General features: G+C 38.2%; 1 protein-coding gene across 6 annotated transcripts in view; it reads right to left on the bottom strand.

The window, feature by feature from the left end:
- The window catches only part of Fmn1 (formin 1), a 401,580-nt gene that overhangs the window by 178,951 nt on the left and 195,417 nt on the right, over positions 1-27,212 (bottom strand). For 5 of the 6 annotated variants that reach the window (XM_058584664.1, XM_058584665.1, XM_046461452.2 and 2 more), the window contains 2 exons: positions 25,609-26,393; positions 20,892-21,042 (listed from right to left, as the gene is read on the bottom strand). In XM_058584664.1, the coding sequence (XP_058440647.1) occupies positions 20,892-21,042; positions 25,609-26,393 (936 nt within the window). Of the gene's footprint in view, positions 1-20,891; positions 21,043-25,608; positions 26,394-27,212 lie in introns of those variants that run through there. The other variant, XM_058584667.1, reaches the window with a different exon arrangement.

Below are 27,212 nucleotides of genomic sequence, written 5' to 3'. Positions count from 1 at the left end.
CACCCCATGCCCAAAGCAAACAAATAAATCCTTATATGTGGGTAGACATTTACTTTAATAGAAATGATATACAACATATATCCACATGAAGTCCACTTTCAGATATAGAGAAGAAATGAGTACAGGATTTGCCTCCCTCAGTAAGACTGAATGACAGTAGAAAAAACACTGAAAGTAGACAATTCTCCTAAAGTAAACTTCTAAGAAACACAATTTCTATTTTCATGTCTTCAGACTACCAGTATCTTTTTCTTATGCTTTACATAAGCACTAACCAAATCCCCTACTGTTCCAAAGTGTGGCCCCAAGAGGTCAGCATAAAGCATATACACTAATGGGGACAAATCAGCTTGTCTAATTAACAGTGATCTTTACCATTTCTAAGTCATGCACTTCCAAGTAGATCAAGGTACTTTCATAATAACTGGTGCGTTTATCGCTAAGTCATTCTTGTGGACTGGGTCGGCAGTCAGGCAGAATTCCATATTTAGAGATATACCTCTCCAAAAGGCTACAAGTGTGGATGACTGAATTGATTCTTTAGCCTGGTTGTCTCCAAATCACAAATATAAATTAGTATAGAGTCTAAACTTTGGCTCAATTAGAGAACAGCAACTTCCTGGCGTAAGAAATGAAATAGCAGAGAGTCCTTAGGTTTGGTTTTTATTCTCATTTAACTACCACCTAGTCACATACACCAAACTGAAACTTGTTTTATGAGTAATAAAAAAAACAATCAAATTTTGAAATTAGAGTGAGAATTCCCCAATGGAAAGAAGTTCCAGGGAGTGACACAAGATGCAAGATGACGAGGTATGGTGGCCTCAGGACGCAAGCCTTGCACACACACATACAAACACACATATACACACAAAATCACGGGAGGAAGCAATGAACACAATCCCACTTGATCATTGTAGCTATTCTTGTGCCTTAACTGCCATCTCCGATATGGCCATGACTGAAGATGAGACAGGTAAGCAACTCCTTCTCCCAGCCAATGCCAGGAATGGGTGCCAGCTGGAAGGAACAGCTGAACAGGGTTGGCAGCCATCTTTCTTTCTCTCCTCAGGGAGACTGAGCGCTTCCTTGGATACATGCAATTGTTTCTTGGCAGGTGCCCAGGAGAATAAATGCTGACTCAAGTTCCTTGTTTCCCTGCTTTTCCCATGTTGCACCCCCTCCTTCTTTGGCATCATACCCAGAGAGGCTGGTTGGCTGGCTCCATGGCACCATCTTATGAAATGGCCTCTGACTCAGTGCCAACAAGTCCTCGTTGCTTATGGCCAGCATGGCCTGGTATGCTTCTGGGTAGAGGCCTCTGTCAACTGGCCTGATAATGCCATTAAATAAGCTTTCCACACGCAGCCTGATAATCTTTCCCATTAAATGATTCAAGGGAAACTAAGCTTCACTGTTCCGCCAAACTGTTAAGTCTGAAACTCTTCCATGGTCTTATTTTTGGGGACACATAAAATGGCTCAGATGAAGTTTACTTTAAGGACTTAGGCTCTTCACCAAGAAAAGTGAAAAGGCAAATTGTCGTCCTGTCCTGAGTCTGAGAACACATTTGGCATCTCATCCCCATACTGATGAGACAGAAAAACCCTTTTATTGGTTTTCAGACTGATGGATTCTGTTCAGAAACCAAAATGTAGAGGAGGCCACAGCAGGTGAAGGCTGCGGCTGGGCACCATGGTACAGCGAGAGGGGTGTGTGGGTGGTGATACTTCTGATGGTTTGGGACTTCTTGTGTTAATAGCAGTAAGCCCCTAAACAAAATCACATGCACTTTCCCACTGGTTATGGATTTTGAGAGAAGAAATGACCAAGAGAAATTACAGCATTCATCACCCTATCTTCAGACAGGATCAAAGCTATCAAAGCATGGTCCCCTCATATTTTGATTTTGAATTTCTAGACTCCAGAATTATGAGACATTAATTTTTGTTGTTTTAAGTCACCATTTTGTGAAAGTTTGTTAAATAAGTCCTATGATTTACAGGGTCTGATATTCTTATATTTCTAATGAGTTCCCAGGTGATGCTTCTGCTATTTGTCCACAGACCACACTCTGAGTAGTGAAGTAACATAAATGAATGTATAACGTCGCTGCCTACAACTGGTGCATAGCACAGTGCTTGATATCTATGTCCGCACGTATATATCATCCCTGATGGCCAGGGGTTTATTTCTGCTACATAGCTAGCTGCAAGTGTGCCCTTTCTCTATTAGTCTCCACAGAACACTCGCCTAATACTACCTACTTAGTCAATAAGGATCACAAATAACTGTCTCATATAAAGCCAATCCCAAGAATATGGACAGACTTTTGGCCTCCTAAAATCTTTAAATTTTAAGTTTGCAAGACCTTTGAACTTCCTATATTGTCCGTATAATTTTTCCTTTAATAATATAGTCTCATATATATTCAAGGTGTCTCAAATAAGGCTTTTATTTCTAAAATTTTGAATGCTAGACTTTTGAAATGAACATATGCTAATAATTACTCCAAGCTGGTTAGAGATAATGGGCAACAGAAAAGTTATTATCTTCAATGTCATCGTATGTCTTTGATATGATAATCATTGCATTCAAGATATCAGAAATGATGGATGGCCTTTGATTTTGAGTGTATCCATGATGCAAATTACCTGGCTCTTTCCCACTCCTGCTTGGACAGTGAGGCGCTATCAACAGCGAGCCCTCCTAGCTTCAGGGCCTGGGCTCACTGGATGGCAACTCTGAGAGAACTCAAAGGGAACACTTCCTCCTTTGAAGATACCTAGGTAACTTTCATATTTTGCTTTTGCTGACCTACTTCACCTAGAACAATCTTTTACATAGTCTTAATTTTCCATGATAGCTACATGTTTATGTCCCAAGTCATTCTGTTGTCTTAATTTTCTGGGTAGCAACCACTGACATAAGAAACATATATTACTTGTAGTGGGTGGAGCTCCTTCTGTACACCTAAAAGATTCCAAAAAATGTTAAATAAGAAAGCAAAGATGAAACAGTACCATGTATACATAATTTAGAATTGCTACAAAGATCCTGGTAGGGTTTGCAGTGTATATCCTAGCATATTTCCCTATAAATAGTCTTATCCTCCTCCTTTCTCTCACAGTACAGCTGTTATGGGAAGTAAGCACACATACTCTCCCTTTATCTTCATGTAAAGGGAGTACTATAGTGATCCAAATTATCTTCTCTCCACCATCCCAGAAAAGTGACCTCCAAACCCATCCTGAGTAGAATTAGAATTATACACACCCTGAGGATCTATTATCCAGAAAAGAACACTACAAATACGTGTAGGTGATTTGTCCAAAGTCACCCCATTGTCTAACTGCTAGCCTCACATTATATCAGTTGAGTATATCTCATTCCAGCAAAGATGCGCATCCCTAATCAATCACACTGGAAACAAGGCAATAGCCTTCAAGATGTAAAAATCAAAAGTACTTTGAGTTTCTAGATTGCAGAGTAAAGGCCTTTCCACTTTTTTCTCCTATGAAATTGGAACAAAATTTTGAGACCGAGGATCTAAAACACAAAAATCTATCTTCAATAAAACCAGTCTACCCTTTCAATTTCAGAACAGAAAATATATTAGAAGCAGTTGGACGAGTGGTAAATTTGTTGGCATAGTGGTAGAAGGTAGATACCAGACACACATGAATGTGAGGCATCATGTGCTGGGGAAGGTAGGGTAGGCAAATCATTCTTTAAAACCTCATTTTTCACTGAAAATCATGTTTAAGACTCATCAATGTGAGTGCAGGTAGCTGTAGTACATTTTTTCAAAGCTGTATAGTATCCTATTGTGTGACTATACCTCAATTCATTTATACACTCCAGTGCTGATGGACAATGTTGATGTTTTCATATTTTTGGTATTACACAAACATTTTCATTATGTGTCTCCTGGTACAAATGTGCAAAAATTTGGGCAGAGGGTATGGACTTGTTCACATGAACTAGACAGAACCAAGTTGTTTCCAAGTGCATGGGACAAATGACCCTCTCATTAGCAGCAATGGGAGTAACTATTACTCCACACCCTCACACCAGCACTTCCTAATTTTAGCTAAGCCAATGGGGCAAGAAGAACATTTCAGTATAGTTTTTTTTTTTTTTTTTTTGACTTTTTAAAATTTCAGATGGACAAAATACCTTTATTTTATTTATTTTTATGTGGTGCTGAGGATCAAACCCAGTGCCTCATACACACTAGGCGAGCACTCTACCACTGAGCCATAGCCACCACAACCCCAGATCCTCGGTATAGTTTTGTTCTGCATCTCCTAATTGCTGGTTTGTTGATCATCTTTTTCTAAGCTTACTGGCCATTCATTCTACAACAAACCTGTTTCTTTGTCCCTTCTTTCTATTGGAAGTTGGGCTTTTTATAACTAATTGGTAAGAATTCTACATACTCTTTGGATAATAACTTTACTTAGTTTATGTGTATTACATATATGTTCTCTAAGCTTACAGCTATCTTTCATACTCTTTGGGGGGTACCATTTCATGAGCAAGGGTTCTCTAATAGAATTTTATTTTAAAGTAGTAATATTTCTTATTGTTTTGTGTTTTTTATGCCTTTTCCATGTGAGGTCAAGAGATATGCTCATACATTCTTTTCTAAAATGATAACTTTTTCCTATCTCATTTATATGCTTAATATATCCAAGAATTGATTTTTATTCATGAAGTGAGGGAGAGATCCATTTTCTTTCCTTTTACACCATTTTTATTTAACTTTTAAAATCCTTCTTTTAATAGGCAATTTTCCCCACTGATGTAAGATATCACATTCATTTTTTTTTATGTTTCTATCAGTTACTGCCCTTCTACAGCTACCTTACTGTTTATAATTTTACTTCATTAAATATGCAAAGGTGTAAGTCTTCTACTATGTTTTTGTTTTTTGGAGTAATTTGGTTAGTTTTGAAGTCTTTTTCTTCTGCATAGATTTTAAAATAAGCTTATTAAATTCCAAATAATCCCACTTGGATTTACTTTTAAGCCAGAAATCAATTTGAAAATCACTGACACCTTTTTAATATTGGCTTTTCTGTTCATAAAGAGAATGTCCCTCTATCTTTTTGAGTCTAATTAAATGCTTTCTTTCTTTTTTTTCAGGGGGTAGAGGTGGTACTGGGGAATGAACCCAGGGGGTCTCACTAAGTTGCTTAGGGACTTGGCAAGTTGCTTAGGCTGGTTTTAAACTTGGGATCCTCCTGCCTCAGCCTCCCAAGCTGCTGGGATTACAGGCATGAGCCACTGTGTCTGGCTAAGTCTACTTACATGCTTTCAATAAAGCTTAATATTTGCTACACTAAATCTTGACTACATTCACTTAGATTTACTCTTATTTTATGTTCCTGTAATGATATATTTTTTATTATTTGTTTTATTTAGTTACAGATGACAGTACAATGATCTTGACATATCATACATTTGAATCAGATGGGGTATAATTTCTCATTTTTCTGAAATTTTCAAATTTTTGAAAATTTGCAGAATCACATTGGTCATGCAGTCACGTATATACATACAGCAATAATAATGTCTATTTTATTCTGCTGTCCTTCCTTTCCCCCCTCCCCTCCCCTCCCCTCCGATCACTTCTCTCTACCCAATATAATGTGACCCACTTCTTTTTTTTTTTCCTCACATCGTCATACCTGTATTCTGTATATCAATGAGGGCTGTAATGATATTTTTAAATTACATATTCTACTTATTGCTAGTATATAAAAATGTGCTTATTACATATTGATATTATGTCTACCAGATATACCATAGTCTTTTTAAAAAAATATTTTTATTTTTTAGTTGTAGGTGGACACAATACCTTTATTTCATTTATTTATTTTTATGTGGTGTTCAGGATGGAACCCAGGGCCTCGCACGTGCCACACGATCGCTCTACTGCTGAGCCACAACCACAGTCTTTTATTTTTTATGATTTATCAATAGAGGTTTTCAATACAGAAAGTCACAATCTCTAAACAACTTAATTCCATTTTTCCCTTCCTAATGTCTTTCAATTCCTTTGCCTTATTACACTGTCATGGGTCTCCACCACAATGTCAATTAAAAGAGGCCAAAGTAGATATTCCTCTTTTGTCCTCATCTCAGAAAGAAAGCTGTTCGTTTTTCACCAACATGATTTTGTCGTATGCCTTTTTTAGAGACATTCTTTGGGAGCTAAAGATGTTCCCTTCCATGTTTAGTTAGCTATAAAATTTCATTATAAATCATAAGAAAATTTAATAAAATGTTTTTCCATCATTTTTTGGGATAGTCATGTCGTTCTTCTTCCCTTAACCTATTAACTTACAAAAACATTTCCTAATTTTAAATCAAATGTGAAATAAGCCACATTTAATCATCAAACATTGATAGATTTAGTTTGTTAATACTCTGGTTAGGATCTGTATATCGATATTGACAAGAGAAATTGTCCTGTCCTGTGCTGGTAGTACCATCAAGGTTACATACACTAGCCATGAGTTTAACATGATTTTCTATCCCCTAAAGCATTATGTGTAAGAGAAGGAAATGCGAGGGTAATAAAACAGTCTGGGCCTGTTACTTTGTATGACGATTTTAAACTACCAATGTAATTTCCTTAATATTTATAGAACCATTCAGGTGTCTGTTTCTTCCTATTTTGATGATTTTTTTATATTTGAGGAAGTCATTTCATGTTATTTTCATCTATTGGTGAAAGTTAGTTCACAGTGTGATCTTACACATTTCCATGCATCTGTAGTTACATTTACTTTTAACTCTCTGATACTTATGTTTGTTTTGCCTATTCTTGCTAAATGTTCTTTAATATTGTTATTGTTTTCAAAGCAAAAACTTCCATCATTGATCTTCTGTATTTAATTTCTAAAAAATATTCCAATCTCATCTCTTAAAATTGTATGAAGTTGAACCAGATGAAATTGTTTATACCTAACTTGTAAAAATGGCATTTTTTTAATAGTTCATCCTGATAGAAATATTGGGAAATTATTCTAATTTCTTGAGTTTGCTTGATTTTCTTTCTTCTACCTAATTTTGGAATCTTATTTTTGATCTTCTTTTAATTTAAATATTTATGATCATATATTTATTTTAGCAATACCCTGTTTTTGTATTTACTCCTTGTTGTTGTTATAAGTGTTTTCTGAGTGTCTTATAACTAATTTCTTAACACATGACTTATTTGTGGTTATGATTATAAATTTTAAAAGGTAAGGAAGTTTTTTTACATCAATACCTTTAAGCTATACTTTTGTTATTGATAGGATTTCTAACTTGATTTCATTTTGATCATAAAGGTAGGCTCTGTATGGAAAATTTGTTGAAATTTGCATAATTTTTTTTTCGGTCTTTTAATACTGTTTGACTTTTAAAATTATATTCCTGTAATTCTGATGACAAAATTTAGTAAAGTATGATAGTTCCTTCAGTCTATTCAATTGTTAATAGAGAAAACAACCTGAGATAACCTACTTTAAATGTCTGACCATCCCCTGAATTGGCCATTCTGTGTTTTGGGGTTTTTTTCCTGCTGTGCTGGGGATCAAACCTTGCATATGCTGGGCAAGTGCCCTCCCCTGAGCTATACCCCAGCTTTCCATACATGTTCACGTTCATTTACTACCTATCATGTTCTACAAGATTTAAGGAGGACACATTATGTTACCAGACATCAGCTAGCATATTTAAAAGTATACTGTAAACTTAATTTACCCAGAATGCCAAATAAAGGCAGTACTAGAAAACAGACTTTATCATCTTCTTGTTCTGCTTCATTGTTTTACCTTGGCATACATTGAGGGCATTCATCGTAGAGTATCCGGCTAAAATTCTTTTTCTTTAACTACATAGTTCTTCCCCTTGATTATCTCTCTCTCTCTCTCTCTCTCTCTCTCTCTCTCTCTCTCTCTCTCTCTCACACACACACACACACACACACACACACAAAGTAGGGGGCAAAATGGAGTTTTTGCTAGTCCCGGGGGCCCAGAGCCACCACTGAATGAGAGATGAGGCTGCAGGTTATAACCAATCGGGGGGCAGGGAGATGATATTAGAGCATTTCCCATTAGTCTCATCATTTTTATTCCTTCTGATGATGGTGCTAATGATGGTGGTGACAGAGCAGAAGCAGCAAACACTCTAGGGGCTCTTGGCAAAACACATCAAATATAATATTAACACTCACAACCACACCTTAAAGTACACCTGTTTATTATTCTCACTTTGCAGATGAGGTGGGGAGTAACTTAACAAATGATCTTTAGGAAGATGGAAGCCCTTATTCCATAAGCAAAGAAATGACTCTGAAAATACCAGGCCTTTCTATAAGGTCCTTGCTTAGTGTCTGGAGGGCCATCTTAAGTGACAGCCACCATTTTAAGGAAAATTTCCCACCTAAGGGTATTTCTGAGAAAGGCTCACCACTCTCTCATACCAACCCAACCCCTGACCACCCACATTAGGACCCACCCTGCTCTGATTCCTGAGCCTGCCCCATAAAAGTCCCAGAACCCAAGCCTGTTTTGCCTCTCTACACTACAGAGAGAGATGGCCTTCATTTATCAGTTCTGACAAATAAACTCTCATGTTTATCCCTGCCTGGTCTCCATCTTTCATTTCTTGCTTTCCTGTCTCTCCTTCCTCACTTTCCCTTCACTTTCCAAATCCCCCTGCTGCCCTCCTATCCTGCCTCCTCCAATACTTACTCTACTGTGGACCCTCACTGCACAAGGTGTGCTGGAGGAAGCAGGTGGTAGGAAGGCTGGAGTTCAGGCCTTGCCACTGGATTGCTGCTGTTCTGAGGCAAACACCAAGGTCCCAGCTGATAAGTGGGGATTCTGCATTGCTCTGAGTCCTCCCTCCTCCTCCCTCTTGCTCCCTCTTCCTCCCTCCTCCTCCCTATACCTTCATGTCAGATGTCCCTCACTTCCATGGGTGGCAATTTAATGTCTGAGTTCAACTGGATTGAGTTTTTGAAAAAGCATAGCATGACCTACCTTCTCTAGAATCTTACTAAAGTATCCTAATCATAATGTGCTTCAGGGATTTTACTGCTACATTCTGCTCCATGTGATCATCCATCTCATCACCTCATTTTTTCCATTAGTAACATGATTATAGCACAGAGTGATCTATCTATAATGAGCCCCAGCTCAAGCAGTTCGGCTTTCTGTTGGCCCAATTTTAAATAAATCTTTCTTTGTTAATTAATGTGCCTTATCCCATTGTTGCAAGTAACATTTATGTTCCTGGTTTGGATGAGAGGAAGGAGAACCACACCCAGGGTGCAACATCCAAAAAACTTCTGAATCAATATGAATGCAACGACCATTCAAAAGCAAACTTTAATAGTTAGTTCGAGTGCTTATTTTAAACCAGGGAAATTGTACAAGAGAGTCTACAGGAAAGTAAAAGGTGATGTGATAATTAGGTCATGAATTAACCCCCTGGTACTTGCAGCTCTTTGGTATTTTTAAAGACCTCCTTCTTACCTCCTAGGATATTCTGCACATGCAAAATGCCTTAATGTGACTAATAAGGTACCTAGCATAAAAGTTAATTAATGAAAATGAAAACACTAAAACTCAGGTTATTTGGCAACCAGAACCTGGAGCCAGATCCCAATTAAACCACTTTTGTGGTGAAGGAAGGGATCAAAATGCCCAATAGGTTCCATCTGGCTGCTTCCACAGGTCACCGCAGAGCCCCATGTCCATGTCAAATCAGCCTTTGCACCTCCTTTCCACTCCTCCCACTGTACTGGGGAACTCCCAGGCTCCCCCACTCACAAGGCAGGGGCTTGGCAGCTAAGGAATCCAACTGAAAGCAACTGTGATTCACTAGTTCTTTGCAGTCCAATCCCCTTTGTCATTCATTCCACTGGAGGGGTCCCTAAACCTCCAATCCCATTTGTACCCTACCCAGGAGATTTGATAATGGTCCTGGCAGAGCAGTGGCTTTTCATAACTTCTGGCAGGGGCCTCATTGACCCATAACATGGCTACACACATGATTTCTTCTCATACTGTCTTTGTAAATTGACCATGGCTAACCTTGCTGCCCTAATCAGATCAATCAGAATAACATTTCTTTAGCTGCTGCAGGCTGGCAGCCTCCTGGGCTGAGGCGTGACTCAGAGTCAGCCTTGGATACTGAAGGCGGATTTTTGAGTTTCCAGTGGTCTCAGGTTTCCTTTGCTTTTATCACAGTTGGTGAGCTTTGTAAGGACCGTGTTTACAGCCATGCAAATTAGCCTCAGCTGGAGAGAAATCAGGTCAGGCCTAAATGAAATCAAGCACTGGGTCAAAGGTATTTTATCAAAAAATTAGAAATGTGGCCATAGTACTTGGGGTCAAGCCAGACCCTCCTAGGAAGTACTTGGACAGCACTGTCTGGTGCAGCCTGAACTCTTGGCCTCCAGACCCTGGAAACTGCTAAAGGATGAGGAATGGGTGATGAAGGATCACACTAGCCTGAAGGGCATTAGCCAGCTCAATCAAAGACCAACTGCTGCTGCTGCTGCTGCCAGCCAGTTTTGTTACATAAGGACAATTGTGAGGAGGGAACTGCATCTTGGAGGAAAGAAGCACTGTGGTTCTAAGCCTGGTTTTATGGTATATTCCATGTTACTCACTGACTAGGCAAAGTTCAAATTCACAGTTTTGTTCTACTTACACACTTGCACACACAGTTTTAAAAGTATGTGTGAAAGTGTCCAAATGCAGATAAACTCTGATATTTTGCACCTGGAGTATTTTTAAACTTCCACTCCAGATGCCAAGTTTGTTAATGAAACTAAGGTCACTTGACCAGACACAGCAACTGCTGATTCCAGTCAAGACAAAATCTCTAGTTAATTTCCACTGCAGTATTCCTATCATGTTTCCAGCACTTTAATACCCCAGTGCATAAAGAAACTTGGTTTATCTAAAAGTAATTCTCTAAAGACTGGAAGATTATTAAAATCACAATTATTCCCTGAGTGCCCTTGTACCTATGACTCACCAAATTGCTAGTGATGGTTTACAGAAGGCATCCTGATTTATCAGAATGTGCATGAGTCTGAGAGCTAAGATGTTGGTTCATGTGACTCCCTTGTCTGTCTTCCCTCTAATAAGTAAAATGAAAACTGGTAAATTTCAAGTGTCCTGTCTGCAAAACAGAAGTAATGACCAGAGTCTTGGAATTTTTACAAATTAAAGTTTAGGGTTTGACAAATGAGAAAATTAAGACCTGGAGAATGTAAAGGACTTGTCCAGGACTCACCAGTTGGCTAGGGTGAAAGTCAAACAAACCACATTGACTAACACCAAGCCAGTGCTTCTTTCACTATACAATGACCATGAAATAAAATTCAGCTTTGCCAAGTAAACTTAAAGATAGGTGTGTAATTAAATTCAGACCTACATGCTATTTTTTAAGTCATTAAGAGGACAAGCTCTGGGCTTCTTGCTGGAGTCACTCATTTGCTCTGCCACCTGAGTTTGGTTGTGACAGGCAAGTTCCTCAACACATCAGGCTCTAGTTTCCTCATCTACAGAATGAGAATAATAACAGTAACCAACTCATTGAGTTCTGAAGATTAAATAAGTTAATATATGGCAACAATCCAAATCTACTGAGCATTAGATCATTTCTATTAGTGATACCTTCCATTGTCATTTTCATTTGAGAAATAGTAAATAAATACCAGGCTATTAATACTTTCTTTCTGCTCACATTAAGCACGTGAGGTCACGTGTGTGTGAAGGAGCTGCTCAGATCTTCATTTACTTTGCAAAGCATTTGTAAGCTCAGTTGTGAAGCAACCATGTAATCTGGGTATATGACTTAAGTATACATATAGATCTTTCCATATTCTTGCTATGTACCCTACATATTTCTAGCTGGGACCTGGAGGTCAGAGGAATGACTGCCACCATCAAGGTCCTGGCACAGGTACTCAGCCCCAACCAGGATGAGCTCCTATCCATGCCACTGTCTTAGAAAGGACCTATATTGAGGATAAATGAATGACCCTCATGAAAATATGCATGGATTTCGAAACTTTCCTCAACTAGAAGGAGTAGATAAATGCTTTTGAAAAATTCATGTCTTTCAAGATATTCTATGAGAGAACTACTAAACCAATAAACAATCTCCAATCACATTGTTTTTCATTTTCAAATTAGATAATCCCAAATTTGTATTCAAGTAAAGATTCTATTTATAAAGGAGATTTTTTAAATTGTGTGTGTGTGTGTGTGTGTGTGTGTGTTGAGGGGTGGATTCTGGAATCAGACCCAAAGGGATTAAGTCTAATACTTCATAAATTTTTATGCTATGGTCATTCATTCTAAGCACTGGAATTATGCCTATGAATGATTTTTATTTTACTAATACCTACAAGACTTTCTAATATGCATTTGGCTCCCAAAACTCTGTGTGGGTAACATGCTATGAAACATGGCCTCATAGTTCACAACAAAAAGATTTAACTAGACTAAAGAGGGTGCTTGGGGGCAGCTACTCTTTTCTTGGTTCCTTAGGCATGGGGAAACCATTCTAGCTCAGAGCATTCTAAGGTGCCCTCTTGTGGTTTGGGGTAGGTAATGAGCATCTTAATGACTCTGCAGCTGGCTTGAGGTACAAACCCAGATTAAGTTACTGTTCAACAGCCAACAAGAGAAACAAGTTGAACTCCAAGAACAACATTCAGATTCAACATTCTGAAAGAATCATTGATATCCATATTTGACAAGTTCTAACCACTTTTTAAAAAATAAGCAAATAAAGTAAATGTACAACCTAACTTTTTGTGCCATTTCATTTCCAAACAGAATTTACAAAGCGAGATTTTATAAACTGGTGCCCATCATGGAGTAGGAGCTGCTGCTTCCTTTGGGTCAATTTGGCCAGTCAGGTCCTCTACACTGAAGAACAAGCAAACCTAATCATTCTGCAGCCTACTCAAGGAGTCTGGACATAGCACTAACAATTTCAGGTCATGTATTGGTACAATCAACACAGAGAGCATTTTCTTGATGATATCTGCTAACACACTACTCATTTATTAAACACATGAGAAATGTAAAAGGGTTGACAAACTCAGCCCTACCCCAGGGGAAAAAATAATATACATACCTTTCCAAGGCAGCCAAGAGAAATCATCTTTGTCATAAATGCTGAAATACTATAAACTTGGAAGGCAATAGGTTATGAAAACCCTATAAATTTACATTCAGCCTTCCAAACAATGCTCTCCTTCCACCCTTCAGTCCTCCCCCAATAAACGGAGACACCAAAGTCTAGGATTTGAGAATTACAACTATGATCCTGGCCAAAGTGACCAAATTACAATCAATGCTGAAAACTTTTGGCACCAGAAAATTTCAACAGACAAGCATCAGCTGAACCATCACAGCCTCCCTCCCCCAAAGCACTCAGAGAAAATAGCCAGCATCTCATTAGTTCCTAAGAAATGTCTACTAAAAAGACAGAAGGGAAAGGCAGGCTTATCTACATCTCACAGAAGAGGAAGCAGAGATGATTTATAATTCAAAGTCAGATCACATCGTTTGAAGAGAGGAGGAATATTGGCAGGTAGTGCTGATTCTCAGAAAGTTGTCAGGCAAAATATAGAATGCAATTGGAAAGCTTATCAAAGTAGCTACTTCCTTCACAGAAACCATGAAAAAGACTCTCAGACAATGAAGGTAGATTTCTGGATCCTGATCAGGGTACTCACCTGCTCAGAAGCAAGTGTAACTTAAGGACAATGTAAATATGGGCATATTGACAGAGGACATTCTTATTTTGTAGTACAAGGACTGTATATAAACCAACCTGAGATGAACTACTACATGTTGGAGTGCATCATGAAAGGAAGTTGTGAAATTGCTACAGATATTGACAAATAAGAATGACCTTGAGATCACCATTTGTAAATAGTTTCAGGAATAAACACACTGATTATTTAAGATCATGAAAACCTCAGGAATCAATGATGTTCAGGATTTTCTTTCTAAAACTTTCACATTAGTTCATAAACTAAGAGATTACTACAACATCCCAGAAAAGGGATGTCAAAGTGTTTTCATAATGATAATTTTCCTTTATTTTCATAAGTGCCATGTTAAGGAGTTGTAATTCCCAGTTTTGTAGAGAAGAAATTAGTGTGGGAAGATTAAATCAATCTGAAGTTTAGAAAATAGAAAAAAAAAAAAAAAGATAAGTACCAAGTGTTGGTGGCGCCCTCGAGTGCTGATGTTTTCAGCTCTGGTTCTTAACTTGGTTACTGCTGTGTTTGAAGTGGCACAGTATTCTAGTGTCACAAATGAGGATGACACCTACCTGAGTATGCAATACAAATTTGTAATAATTAGTGTTTAATTTTTTTGTTATAGCTAATATGTAAAATGGAATGATAGAGTCAAAGGAAAATACTAGGCTCCAAATCTTCACATTCCTTGCTGGAGTTACATGTAAAGCACATCTTTTCATTCAAATATTTGTTTTTCTGTTGGAAAACTCTGAAAAACACTCTGGAGAATCTTAAAACACAAGAAATACTTTGGACTTGCTCAAGTATAGCTGTGACTTGATGGTCTTGGTAGCAGCTGTTCTCATTCACGAACTTCAAATCGAGCATCCCAGTAAAAGTTGCTACTATCAGAGGTATGGCAAATTACCATTTAACTATCAGGGAAAGGCTGACATATGCTGAGGTTCTTGAATATCCATTAGCTCAATGTTCCTCATTATTAATGTCTTCTCAGGTAAGATGAGAAAACCTCTTGAAGACACTTTGTCTTTCTAGGCCTCAATTTCTAATGTGCCAAATAAGGGAATGGAATTAGATGATGGGGGAAGTTCCTTCTAGCCTTAGACTACACGATGTTATGGAGCAGGAGCTCTGCTCAGTTTGAGAATACACATATTTCTGCTTACTTGAAACCAATGCAAGAGGTTGGAAAATTAAACACCATTATAGAGACTGGATCTAGAAAGTAGTATCTGAGTTCAGCAGACTTGACAACTCTTCTCATTCTTTCTGAAATATGAATGTGGAATGTGCAGAGGGATAAAGACCATCTCTATTTAAGGGATGTGCTTGTTTATGTCTCAATGCTGGCTAAGCCCCTACGAGACAAGATTCAGAATGCTGGATTTTTAAATACACAGTTCTTTCTTCAGTTAAGTCATCAGCATCATCCTAATAAAAACCTTATTTGGCAAATGTTCTCCTGGTCTTCTTGTACAAGAACCATTCTGTGATTAAGCTGAAGAAGTTTGCCTCCAATGCTGAAACTCCTCAGCTGTGCACAGCTCCCCCCCCACACCCCCCAATTTTGTTTTCATTTTGAGAACAAACAAACAAACATCTGACTCTTGAAAGAGACCAAGGAACCCATCTTGATGTTGGAAATCTGGCCACAGGCATAGAGGGAAGACTCATAGGAGGCAGGCTTTAGAGTTTTCTGGCACTGATTCAAATCATTATTTGCTTTAAAGCTTAACACCTCATCTCTAAGGTAAGCCACAGAGCTCTCTGAATGCAGCAGCATCCTCACCATAAAACTCCAGCAGACTCCCATTTCTGCCTCCACTTACAGAAAACCACACACACTGCACGTGCACATCAATTCTAGGGGGTAACCAAACTTCACTATCCAGAAAGTTCAAACGAAGGTATCTACCCTCTCGGACAGAAACAAGATAAATCATGAAGTACTGACTGCCTTAATTAAAATCCACTGTTGAACAGGCAAACGATTATGAGATATGAAATAAGTGACCAGATATTTTGATATCTTAAAAACAAACATTCATTCACCAAAATGGAAATATTTCATTTTACAGGTGAATAATATGGTACCAGAGAGAAACTAAGGGAGTGACAGCAATCTAAGAAGAAATAGAAAGCACAAGTAAATTTAGTATGGTACTGTATAACATTCAGAACTTTCAGTTAACCGAAGAAGTTTTCCCAAGAAAGGTAAATGGAGGCTGTTTATAGAATGTAAAATTTTTTCCTTTGTGTTTTATGTAGCAACAATAGTCTTCTGTTTCTATAGGTGGCATTTTAAAAAGTCAGCCTGACTTCAAGGCACAGATGTACTACATCCTATACAAATCTCCTGGATGGGAATGCACATTACAGTATATCAACTGACTTCTTGCCTGGGACATACTGTTTTATTAGAAAAATTCAAACTATTGCATGCAATATGTTCTCTTAAAAGATTTGCTCTGCTATCCAACAATTGAGAGTATTTTGTCATGGTAATACAATTCTTATGAACTTAAGAAATAAAAAAACTTCATGATTTTCATTCATAATTCAAATCAATGGAAAAATCTGATATGACTAGCAGAAAGCTAGTTTTCACATTTTTTTATCTGTAAGTTGCAATTTCATAATCATAATGTTGCTCAAGTTATGAACTAATGGATGAACCCCATCATATAATTTAAGAAGGAAATGTTGATGATAGTAACATCATTCGATATTATGCACCTTTTAAAACACTTCCTCAAATCCTCATGGATTTGAATCTTATAACATCCTGAAGGTTTGGGTAGATTTGAATATTGTTAATCATGTTTTAAGGAAGAGGGAAAATGCAAGGAGGAAGACAACTAGCTCAAAGCTCACATAGAAAATCAACATCAGGCTATTGTGTGGGATAGTTTTCCTGTTTTCTCTTTCAGCTGATTCATCATTGGTGTATAGGGACACAATTGATTTATGGGTGTTAATTTTATGAAAGGCCTTTACAATCAAAACTACAGAACACTAAAAAAGAAGTTGAAGAAGACCTCAGAAAATGGAAAGATCTCCCATGTTCTTGGATAGGCAGAATTAATATCGTCAAAATAGCCATATCACCAAAAGCGCAAAACAGATTTAATGCAATTCCTATTAAAATTCCAGTGATGTTCTTCATAGAAACAGAAAAGCAATCATAAAATTCATTGGGAAAAATAAGAGGCCCAAACAGCCAAAGCAATCCTTAGAGAGATAAGTGAAGAAGAAGGCTTCACAATAACACACCTTATATTACACTATACAGAGCTATAGTAACAAAAAACAGCATGATATTGGCACAAGAAAAACAGGCATGAAGATCAATGAAACATAATAGAAGACACAGAGAAAAACCTATATAAATACAGTTAACTCGGGGCTGGGGCTCAGCAGTAGCGTACTTGCCTTGCAAGTGTGAGGCACTGGGTTTGATTCTCAGCACCACATAAAAATAAATAAAATAAAGATCTAGCAACAACTAAGGGAAAAATATAAAAATAAATAAATACAGTTAACTCATACTAGACAAAGGCACCATAAACATACATTGGAGAAAAGATAGCCTCTTCAATAATGGTGCTGGGAAAACTGGAAATCCATATGTAGTAGAATGAAATTGAACCTCTATCTCTTAACCTGCACAAAACTCAACTCAAAGTGGATCAAGGACTTAGGCACTGGAACTGAGACCCTGCACCTACTAGAAGAAAAGGTAGCCCCAAATTGCTATCATGCCACTTAGGAACCAACTTCCTCAATAAGACTCCTAAAGGGGAAGAAGTAAAATCAAGAATCAATAAATAGGATGGATTCAAATTAAGGAAACAATCAAGAATGGGAGAAAACCTTTGCCACCTACATCTCAGATATAGCATTAATCTCCAGGATATACAAAGAACTCAAAACCTCAACACAAAAAAACAAATAACGCAATCAATAAATGGGCAAAGGAACTGAAAAAGTGTGGAGAGCAAATGAGCCCTGGTCAGCAGGTGACAGTGTGGGGTAGGCAAAAGCCAAGCCTGGGAAACATTCCTTACCAAAGGTGAGGATGTGAGCAGCCTTGGTATGGCCTCTGACATCAATAGTTAACAGACATTCCAGTACAATGGGTTTTCTGGTACAGGAGGATAGCCACAGGAGGCTCCTAACACTGTAATAGCAGAACAGCTACAAAATGTTTCTAGCTCTGTAACTTTTTAGTGCACAAAGAAGCCTCCTGACAACTCACAAGCCTTGAACAATTTACAAAGCTTCTGTAGTTTACCTTTCTGATTATGAGATCCTATATAATAAACATGCTGAGCTAGTTCTGGGTCACTGTTCCTCCATCAGATGACAGTGTCCCACCTGGCCCCAGCATTTCTTAAAAATGTCTCGGTGTTTTTCTTTGTCTCTGTGTTTTTCTTAATCTCCTATCGCCCCTACTTGAAATCCTTTGTTCTTGATGCATGGGTCATGGCAAACAAGCACTTCACAAAAGAAGAAACATAAATGGTCAAAAATATATGAAAAAATGTTTAACTTCTTTAGCAAAAAGAGAAATGCAAATTAAAACTATACTGAGATTTCATATCTCACTCTAGTCAGAATGGCAATTATCAAGAATACAAGTAACAACAAATATTGGTAAGGATGTGGGAGAAAAGGTTCACTCATATAATGCTGGTAGGACTATAAATTTACGTAACCACTCTGTAAAGCAGTATGGAGATGCCTCAAAAAACTTGGAATGGAACTATAATTTGACCCAGTTATCCTACTCCAAGCCTTATACTCAAAGGACTTAAAATCAGCATACTACAGTGATGCAGCCACATCAATGTTTATAGCAGCTCAATTCACAATAGCCAAACTATGGAACCAACCTAGGTTCCCTTCAACAGATGAATGGATAAAGTAAATGTGGTACATGTACACAATGGAACATTACTCAGGCATAAAGAAAAATGAAATTATGGCATTTTCCAGAAAATAGATGGACCTGGAGAATATCATGCTAAGTGAAATAAACCAATCCCAAAAAACCAAAGACCAAATGTTATCTCTGATTTTTGGATGCTAACCCACAACAAGGGAGGGTGAAGAGGGGAAGAATAGAAGTTCAGTGGATTAGACCAAGGGGAATAAAGGGAAGGGAGGGGTGAGAAGAATAGGAAAGACAGTAGAATTAATCATACAAAACTTTCCTATTCTTGTATACTAATACATGACCAGGGTAACTCTACATCCTGTAAAACCACAAGAATAGAATCCTAATTAGAATAAGTTATACTCCAGGTATATATGTCAAATTATACTCTACTGTCATATATATCCCAAAAGAATAATAATTTTAAAAAAAAGAAAATCAACATCACAACTATTCTATTGTCTTCTTAACATCACCTCTGCTATTATCAAAACACCAATACAGAGAAATAGTAGCAGTGGCAAAAATGCCATTAGCTATCATAGGTTGAGGACTGATTGTGTGCCAGGAACTATAATGAACCTAACACACACATTTACTTCATTAAATCATCACTTAGACTAGTATTATGAGTGGATGTTGTGTTAGCTTTTGTCACTGTAACAAAATACCTGAGACAATTAACTTACAGAAGGAAAAGGTTTACTTTGGCTCACGGTTTTGGAGGTTCAATTAAAAGATCAGGTGGCCCCATTGCTTCAGCCTCTGTCAAGGGCAGCACATCAGAACAGGGATGCACAACAGAACTAACCACTCACTTCATTATCAGGAGAGAGAGGAAAAGATTCGAGTCCCATATTATCTTTCAAGGGCATACTCCCAATGTCCTAAAGACCTCTTGCTAGGCCCCAGCTCCTAAAGGTCTCACCAACTTCTACTAACAGGAACTTGGGAGCCAAGTCTTTGATACATGGACCTTTGGAGGGGACAATTCTAAACCTCAGCAGACTTCACTTTGTGCTATGGCTCGGGGACTAAGGTGCACAAAGTTAAAGGGCCTAGTGCTTTCGATTTAGACCCCACAGACAGTCTGCCTCACGTCTGCCTGACTGCTGGGGATGGTAAACTCATTCTCTCGCAGATGACCAGTGGCTCATGGTTCTCGCGTTTGCTGAGAAGTCACCTCCCCAGTGAGAACTGCACTTTCTTTAGAATTGAAGACCCCGTCCCCACCTTGCAAAGCTGGCACTCCTCACTCTGCTCCACTTCTCCACGAGGGGACTGACAAGGTTTGTTTTCAATGTTGATGGTTAATATGAGCTCTACAGGCAAGGATCACCAGTTTCATTGCTTTTTTAACCAAAATATTCCAAATACTTAGACAACGTTGTTCATCTGAAATTTCTGTAATCATGGAAATGTTTGATTTCTGCACTATTCCACATGGTAGTCACAAGTCACAAGGACAGAGCTGAAATGTGGATAGTGAAAGTGAATATCTATTTTATTTATTACTTAACTAGCTACATAGTTCTACTGTACAGTGTAGGCCTAGAACCACCCGGGCACCATAAGATCCCAGTAAATATTCATTAAATGAATAAATTTATAAATAAATCCTGCTTTTCTTTCCTTTTTTTTCTTTTTTGGTACCAGGGATAAAACCCAGGGGTACTTAACCACTGAGCCACATCCTCAGCCCTTTTTAAATATTTTATTTGGAGACACTGAGTTGCTTAAGGCCTCGCTAAGTTGCTAAGGCTGACTTTGAACTTGGTGATCCTCCTGCCTCAGCCTCCTGAGCTGCTGGGATTATAGGCCTGTGCCAATGTGCCTGGCTGAACCCTGTGTTTCATATAGCCTATAAGCTACTTTCACTTACAACAAATTAAATATTACATTTTTTCCCAACAGAATTAATTGTGAAAGAATCCAGGTTAAATTTTGAAAATTCAGAAGATACAACCAAAATAGCAAGCACAGATTTCTCTCATTATTGGCTCCCTTTTGCCATTTATGACTCAAAACCTTCCAAAACGTTTTCTGAAAACAGAGGGAAAGTAAAGCAGCAGTACATAGTATATTCCCACAGACGCAAATGTATATGTAATTAAAACCATTACTATAATCACTCAATACCTTTTTGACCTTGTTTTTTTTCTCATAGGTCTCTGACAGAGGTTTTTTCTTCTGTTGAGTTGTGTCTTTGGAGAATAAATACTCAAATTCACTAGTGTCCCGAATATCAGGTTCTTCTAAGGAGTCCCATAAGGTCGGTGTAGCATTTTGGCTTAAATGAGAAAATGGCAAGTTAACCTTAAGAACAAAAGCAGAAGAGAATATAATACAATCATATCTCCTTCTAATTCATTTTTATTTAATGTAAAAAATATAAAGCCCTCAAAGTTTAGAGGAAATCTTTTATGCTATACTTTTAAAGTCAAAATACACCATAAAACATTTAAACACACACAAACACACACTTCCAAAAAAAAGTATAGTCATCAGATAATCAGAAAGCTCTAGGGAAGCATTTTGGGACTAGAAGTCCTGGGCCTGAGGTTGTGGTCACAAGGTTCTCCTAAATCTGGAACATTTCTATCACATGACAGGCAAAAGTGGGCATCATTGAAGAGATAACCATTTCTGAGACATAGACATTCTTAAAGGGCCTGAAAATGGAGCGGTAAGGTAAAGATCTGCCTTAATTGGACTTTTGCTATGGGTTTTAAATATAATTTTCAGGATTAAGTAAACTTAGTTCAAGGTTGTTAGTATGTGTGTAGTCTGTGCCCATTTAAAAGTATTTGATTAAAAATACCCCACCTCCAACAGGGTGCTGTGGAGCACGCCTGTAATCCCAATGGCTCCAGAGGCTGAGACAGAAGAATCTCGAGTTCAAAGCCAGGACACTAAGCAACTCAGTAAGAACCTGTCTCTAAATAAAATACAAAGTAGGGCTGGGGATGTAGTTCAGTGGTCAAGTGCCCCTGAGTTCAATCCCAGGAAGGAAGGAAGGAAGGAAGGGAGGGAGGGAGGGAGGGAGGGATAACAATATCCCACTTTCAAAAAATAAAACCCTGAAACTCCTCCATGCCACCAGCCCCCACAGGGATTTCAACTAAAGTAGCCATTTGAAGTTGGTGTTTTATCTTCTAGAAATAGGAAAATACCCAGTGCTGAGGCTGAGAAAGAGAATCTGTCAAAAATCAGTTATGTCAGCTCAACCTCTGAGGGATGACCTAGATGTTTATCTTTTAGGCTTCCCTCAAGTCCGATACATCTTCTCCCAAATTTCTACTTTGTTAACTTAATTTTAAACATTATTAATACCCACAGAAAAATAATAAGTCTCACCTATATTTTTTTTCAAGCATATATATGTCATGATCCATAACACCAAAAAGTATAAATCTTTGCTTCAGTACATATTTTCTATCAATAAGAACTACAAATAAAACTATTATTAAATATTAATATATTGCATAATTACTTTTTAAATACAAAAAGGTGATTTTCATATTCAAAATAGTTGGCAACACTAGCGGATCTGCTTGTTCACATTTTGCTAGGTCTGTCTTTCTCATGAAAGATGACAATTTGGTTCTGGCCACATTCCATTTTTCCTTCTACTTTTTTTAAATTATAATTTTTCTAATATAATAGTTGAGCCATTTAACAGTATATATAGGACATACTTAAGTTATAAAGTATAACAATGTAATAAACACCTGAGAAAGCATGGCTCATCCCAAGAGCTAGAACAGTCCCAATGAGGTGAATCATCTGTGTTCCTTCCTCAGTCACACCTTCTGTGACTCAATTAATTTTGATTTAAAATCTGTATTTCAAATTATGAAATACCATTATGGATAATATTATGTTAAAGTCTCATCTCAGCTGCACTGAGGAAAGGGGGATCTTTTTTTGGCGGGGGGGGGGGCGGGGCGCGGTGGAGGAGCAGTTACCAGGGATTGAATCAGGAGCACTCGACCACTAAACCACACCCCCAGCCCTTTTTATTTTTTATTTTGAGGCAGGGTCTCATTGAATTGCTTAGGGCCTCATTAAGTTGCTGAGGCTGGATTTGAACTCGTGATCCTCTTGCCTCAGCCTCCTGAACCACAGGGATTATAGGTGTGCACCACTGCACCTGCCAGAAAGGGGGATCTTGATTAGGAGAACGAGCCCTGGTAAGGGCTACTGGTCTGGGCTTCAGGCAGATTCTGGGCAGGTAAGTAGGAGTGCCTGCAAGGAAGTGTTGCTATAATCAGGCAGACAGCTCACACCTATCTTTCCTCTACTGTACTTGGTTGGTCAGCTCCATTGACACTGGAGTCAGGCCAGTATGGCTAATGTTATAATTCACTGATATTCTGGAGCAAATTGAATTTGAAAGTCAAATTGAGCACCTCATTACCATTTATGGCACAGTTTCTGTGGGAAAAGCATTTCCAATTCTAAATAAATGAATTCTGGAACACCTTCTCTCAAGAGTTATAGGGCAATAACAAGGACTTGCTCACACAGATAACCTGCCATAATGGTCAACTGTTTTCTGATCACTGAACATACAGTTATCACTGAAAAGGGAGGAAAAGGTGGAAGTGGGCAGGGAAGACCAAACTTACTAGAGTAAGCTGGAAAAGTAATTAGAAGAGGATTTGTTTTTCTTCAAATGTGCCTTTCCTACTCTAGAAATCAGAAAATAGACATCAAAGAAGGAAAAGTGGCAAAAGAAAAAACAAATCAGTTCATGCAAGTGGTGAAAAGGAATTTTGGTGGGTGAGATGAAATCACATTTTGTTCCTGGCTTCCCAGAATATCAAGAACAAAATTTATCATGTATCTATTATACAAAGTGCTTGCCCCTCTGGCACAAAATATTAAAATACCATCTCACCTCCCAAGTGATTTTCATTTTACTCATCAGTGAATACTATTCAGACTCTTCAAATCATTTTCACTGGGGAAAAAAAAAAAAAGCAGTTGTGCTCATAGGTACAAAGTATTTTGAGGGACTCAAGATGAAAGGGACTAAAAGTGTGGTGCCTGTAGGAAGTGGCCATGCTGGGGTCTTAACATGGTGGAGGGCAGCCTCCACGGCCAGCACTCAGGCTCCAGTCTGATACATTCACCAAGTACCAGCTCTCTCAATGTCCCATTCATCTCCTTTTCATTTTGCTCAAAAATAAAGCTCTAGATAGAACGAAAAACTAGGAAGAACTGAGTATTCCAAGTATTCAATTGTTTTCTTTCTCAAAATGGTGAACTACAAGGCTGAGGATGTAGCTCAGTGATAGAGCACTTGCCTAGCATGCACAAGGTCCTTCTGGGTTCAATGCCCAGAGCAAATAAATAAATGGCAAATGATAAAAGGAATAAAATGTGCAACAACTATTCCCAGCCTGACTTTATCCCATCTTGAGTAGTGGGCACACGGCCCATATCTTCCAGTGAAATTGTTATATGGCTGCTATGGTCTGTGATATTGGTTGTTCATGAAGTCTCTCAGGGAATGAAGTCAGGCTAGTGAGACACAGGTGTGGAACAGCTCTGTGTGCTGCCAAACACACTACTCCAGGGCCAACAGGTGGGATTCATCACCCTGGAATGACTGCACACTAATTTGAGAACACTAATAAAGGAACACAACTCAAAATAAATTTCCTGGGAACTCATTTCTCAGGACATACCTGAGTCTCAGATGGGAAAGGAGACTACTAGCATGTTAGTTAATGATAGGAGTTATTTCAAGATGATCTCATTTTTTTAGGCATTCATTTGGGAAATTATAAGAATTGGCATTTAAAAAAATAACAAGATAGTCTACAAATAAACTCTTGGTTTATTTTCACATGGTTTTAAGGCATTCTCCATTTCTCCTCCTGTAAGTTCTGGTTGTTTATAATTGTGAGCCGCATGTTATTTTGATTAGTGTCCTGCCTTCTCTAAGCAAAATGTTGTATCAACTTAAAAATTCACTACCACATCTTGATTTAGGGAATAAGTTTAGAAATGTGTTCTCTATTAATGTTCTTTGCAAACAAACTCCAAAACTAAAAAAGTGGACAAGAAATAACTCAACATCTCTCATTGTCTTCCTGACAAGCTCAGAAACTAGGCAGAAGTAACGAGACTCAGATCTGTTTGCAAGGAAGTTTCTGAGCCACCAGATAGTGTTGTCTTTCGGGCCAAATTTAATCACCAAACAAATGAAAAGGTGCCATCTGTCTATCCATGTTAGTTATACACACACTAGCACTCTCTCTGAAGGGAAACAAGGAATAAAGATGCAAGGATGTGAGCAGGTAGATGAACTAGAGTTCAAGCAGAGGGAATTTATATTTTAGGAATTTCTTCTGATCTAAAGAACTAATAAGTCAGCCATGTATCATTCTTTTAACAAAAACTGAAAAATACACATAACTTAAATATCCAGAACATAAGGCTGGTGATAGCATCTAAAAACAAAACAAAACAAAAGTATATCATAAAAGATACCCTAAAAATCCTCAGTGAATATATAGTATAGATTGAGTTTCTTTATGATTACTCATTAGTTACAGATATACTGGAGAAGTCCCTTGCTTAGACCTGGATTCTTGTCAAATCTACAAAGTGATTATCTTAGAGAAGAATCAGACACTGAACACATGGTTTCTCCCAGCATCAATTTGTAGAGTGTAACGAGAAGACCTAGTAGAGATGGATCTTCTCCCTAGACATTGCAACCTGATTATTTATCTAAGGAATTCTTATATCGCATTCAAGAATGGTTGATGCAAGAATAAAGTATCAAGTGGACAAAATCCTTAGAATTCACAAAATGAGAACAGACCAGGGAAGAGCTTACCTCTTATCACTTATTTGTATTCTAGTCCAGTACAAAGGCTTCATAGGACAACTGGGCTCAATGGCTGGTTTCCGAGGACATTGGCTAGAAGAAGAGCTGAGTCCAAAGAAGAGTCCAGGAGGAGGTGGGGGTACAAGTCCAGGGGGTGTTGGAGCAGGAGGAGGTCCCCCACTGCTGGGTAGAGCTGGGGAGTTAGGTAGTGGTGGTGGGGGAGGAGGTAGGAGAGGTCCCGCACTTGGAGGTAGCGGAGGTGGTGGAGGGGGCAGAGGAGGAGGTGGTGGTGGCCCAGCAGTCACAGGTGGTGGTGGAGGCACTGGTGGCAGAGGTCCAAGTCCAGGTGGGAGGGGTGGAGGGGGAGGGATGGTAGGGGGTAGAGGTGGTGGAGGCGGTGGAGGAGGCGGGGGTGATATCTTCTGCTGATTTGATGAGACGCCTTCCCCAGTCTGAAGTGGTACATGAATGTCTTTGTTGTCATTTGGGGGAGAAAGCTGACTTAAAGAGGAGATATTCAGCTTTTTGGGTACTATTTGGTTACTTCTGGTTGTCTTGCTTTCACCTTCACAAGGTTTAAGGAAGGTCTCTCTGTCTGTCTGGACACACACATTTCTGTAGGCCTTTGGAGGGCAGCCATCATCGGTGGAGATGCAGACATCTCTCATCTCTTCACCTCCTCCTCGCCATCTGTGTTCTAACTCGTGTTTAAGATTTTCAATGGTTTCTTCTAGTCTTGCTGTAATCACTGCATGCTCACCCCGGATATGAAATGCCTGAAGTTCAAACTGGGCCTGTAGGAAAAATCAGTGGGATAGGAAAGCATTTATATACATATATATGTATATAGATATAAATATTTATATTTATACATAAATTTTAAATTTTATATATATATATAAAATCCAAAATAAAAATGATCTCAATACCATCAGTGTGCCGCTGTCAAACAGCCCATATAAATGCAGTCAAATACAGGAACATTCTTTTGAGAATCTAATAGGGTGTAAATTTCACTTTATGAATTTTCCAGGGACCTACACAGTTGGGACTTGATGGGTAATTTCATCCAATCTGAGCTCATGGGAGATAATTACTGTGGATTAAGGTTTAGAGTAAATCCGTTACTTAAGAACTTTCACCCGGTTTTCATATCAAATGCAAAACAAAATTTTTAATAAAGGTTTGAATATATCTTTCATAACTTTTGGTTTGGGTTTGGAAAAAAAGAGAACTATAAGAAAAAAAGTGGTTTGGAGATCCTTCTGTTTAGCTGCTATTTTTCCAAATCTTTCTTAGAAGGTTTCCTTTATCAGGTTTCTAGGACAGTACAGCAGAAATGGAGGGCATTAAAGCAGCAATGATACATATTTTTTTAAAGAGTTCCCATATCATTACTGTCCAAGATCAGTATTTATGTCTGTTTCATAATAATTTCAACATAAATACGTAGAAAAGGGGGAAACTAAAGTTCACCATTTTGAAATTTTCTACACATCAGCATTTTAAACTGTATTTTATGGGTTTTACAAAATTATTTTTCATGTTTATTTCTTCAGCTATTTTAATGCATTGAGTGTGTAGTTTTGCACACAGAGCTGGTGTGACTCTAA

Source organism: Marmota monax, unplaced genomic scaffold (assembly GCF_021218885.2).
Source record: "Marmota monax isolate L192 unplaced genomic scaffold, Marmota_monax_Labrador192_F-V1.1 WCK01_AAM20220418_F8-fsc00001, whole genome shotgun sequence".
Lineage (NCBI taxonomy): Eukaryota > Metazoa > Chordata > Mammalia > Rodentia > Sciuridae > Marmota > Marmota monax.
The sequence above is the reverse complement of the archived record's forward strand: the minus strand, read 5'-3'. Positions and strand labels throughout refer to the sequence as shown.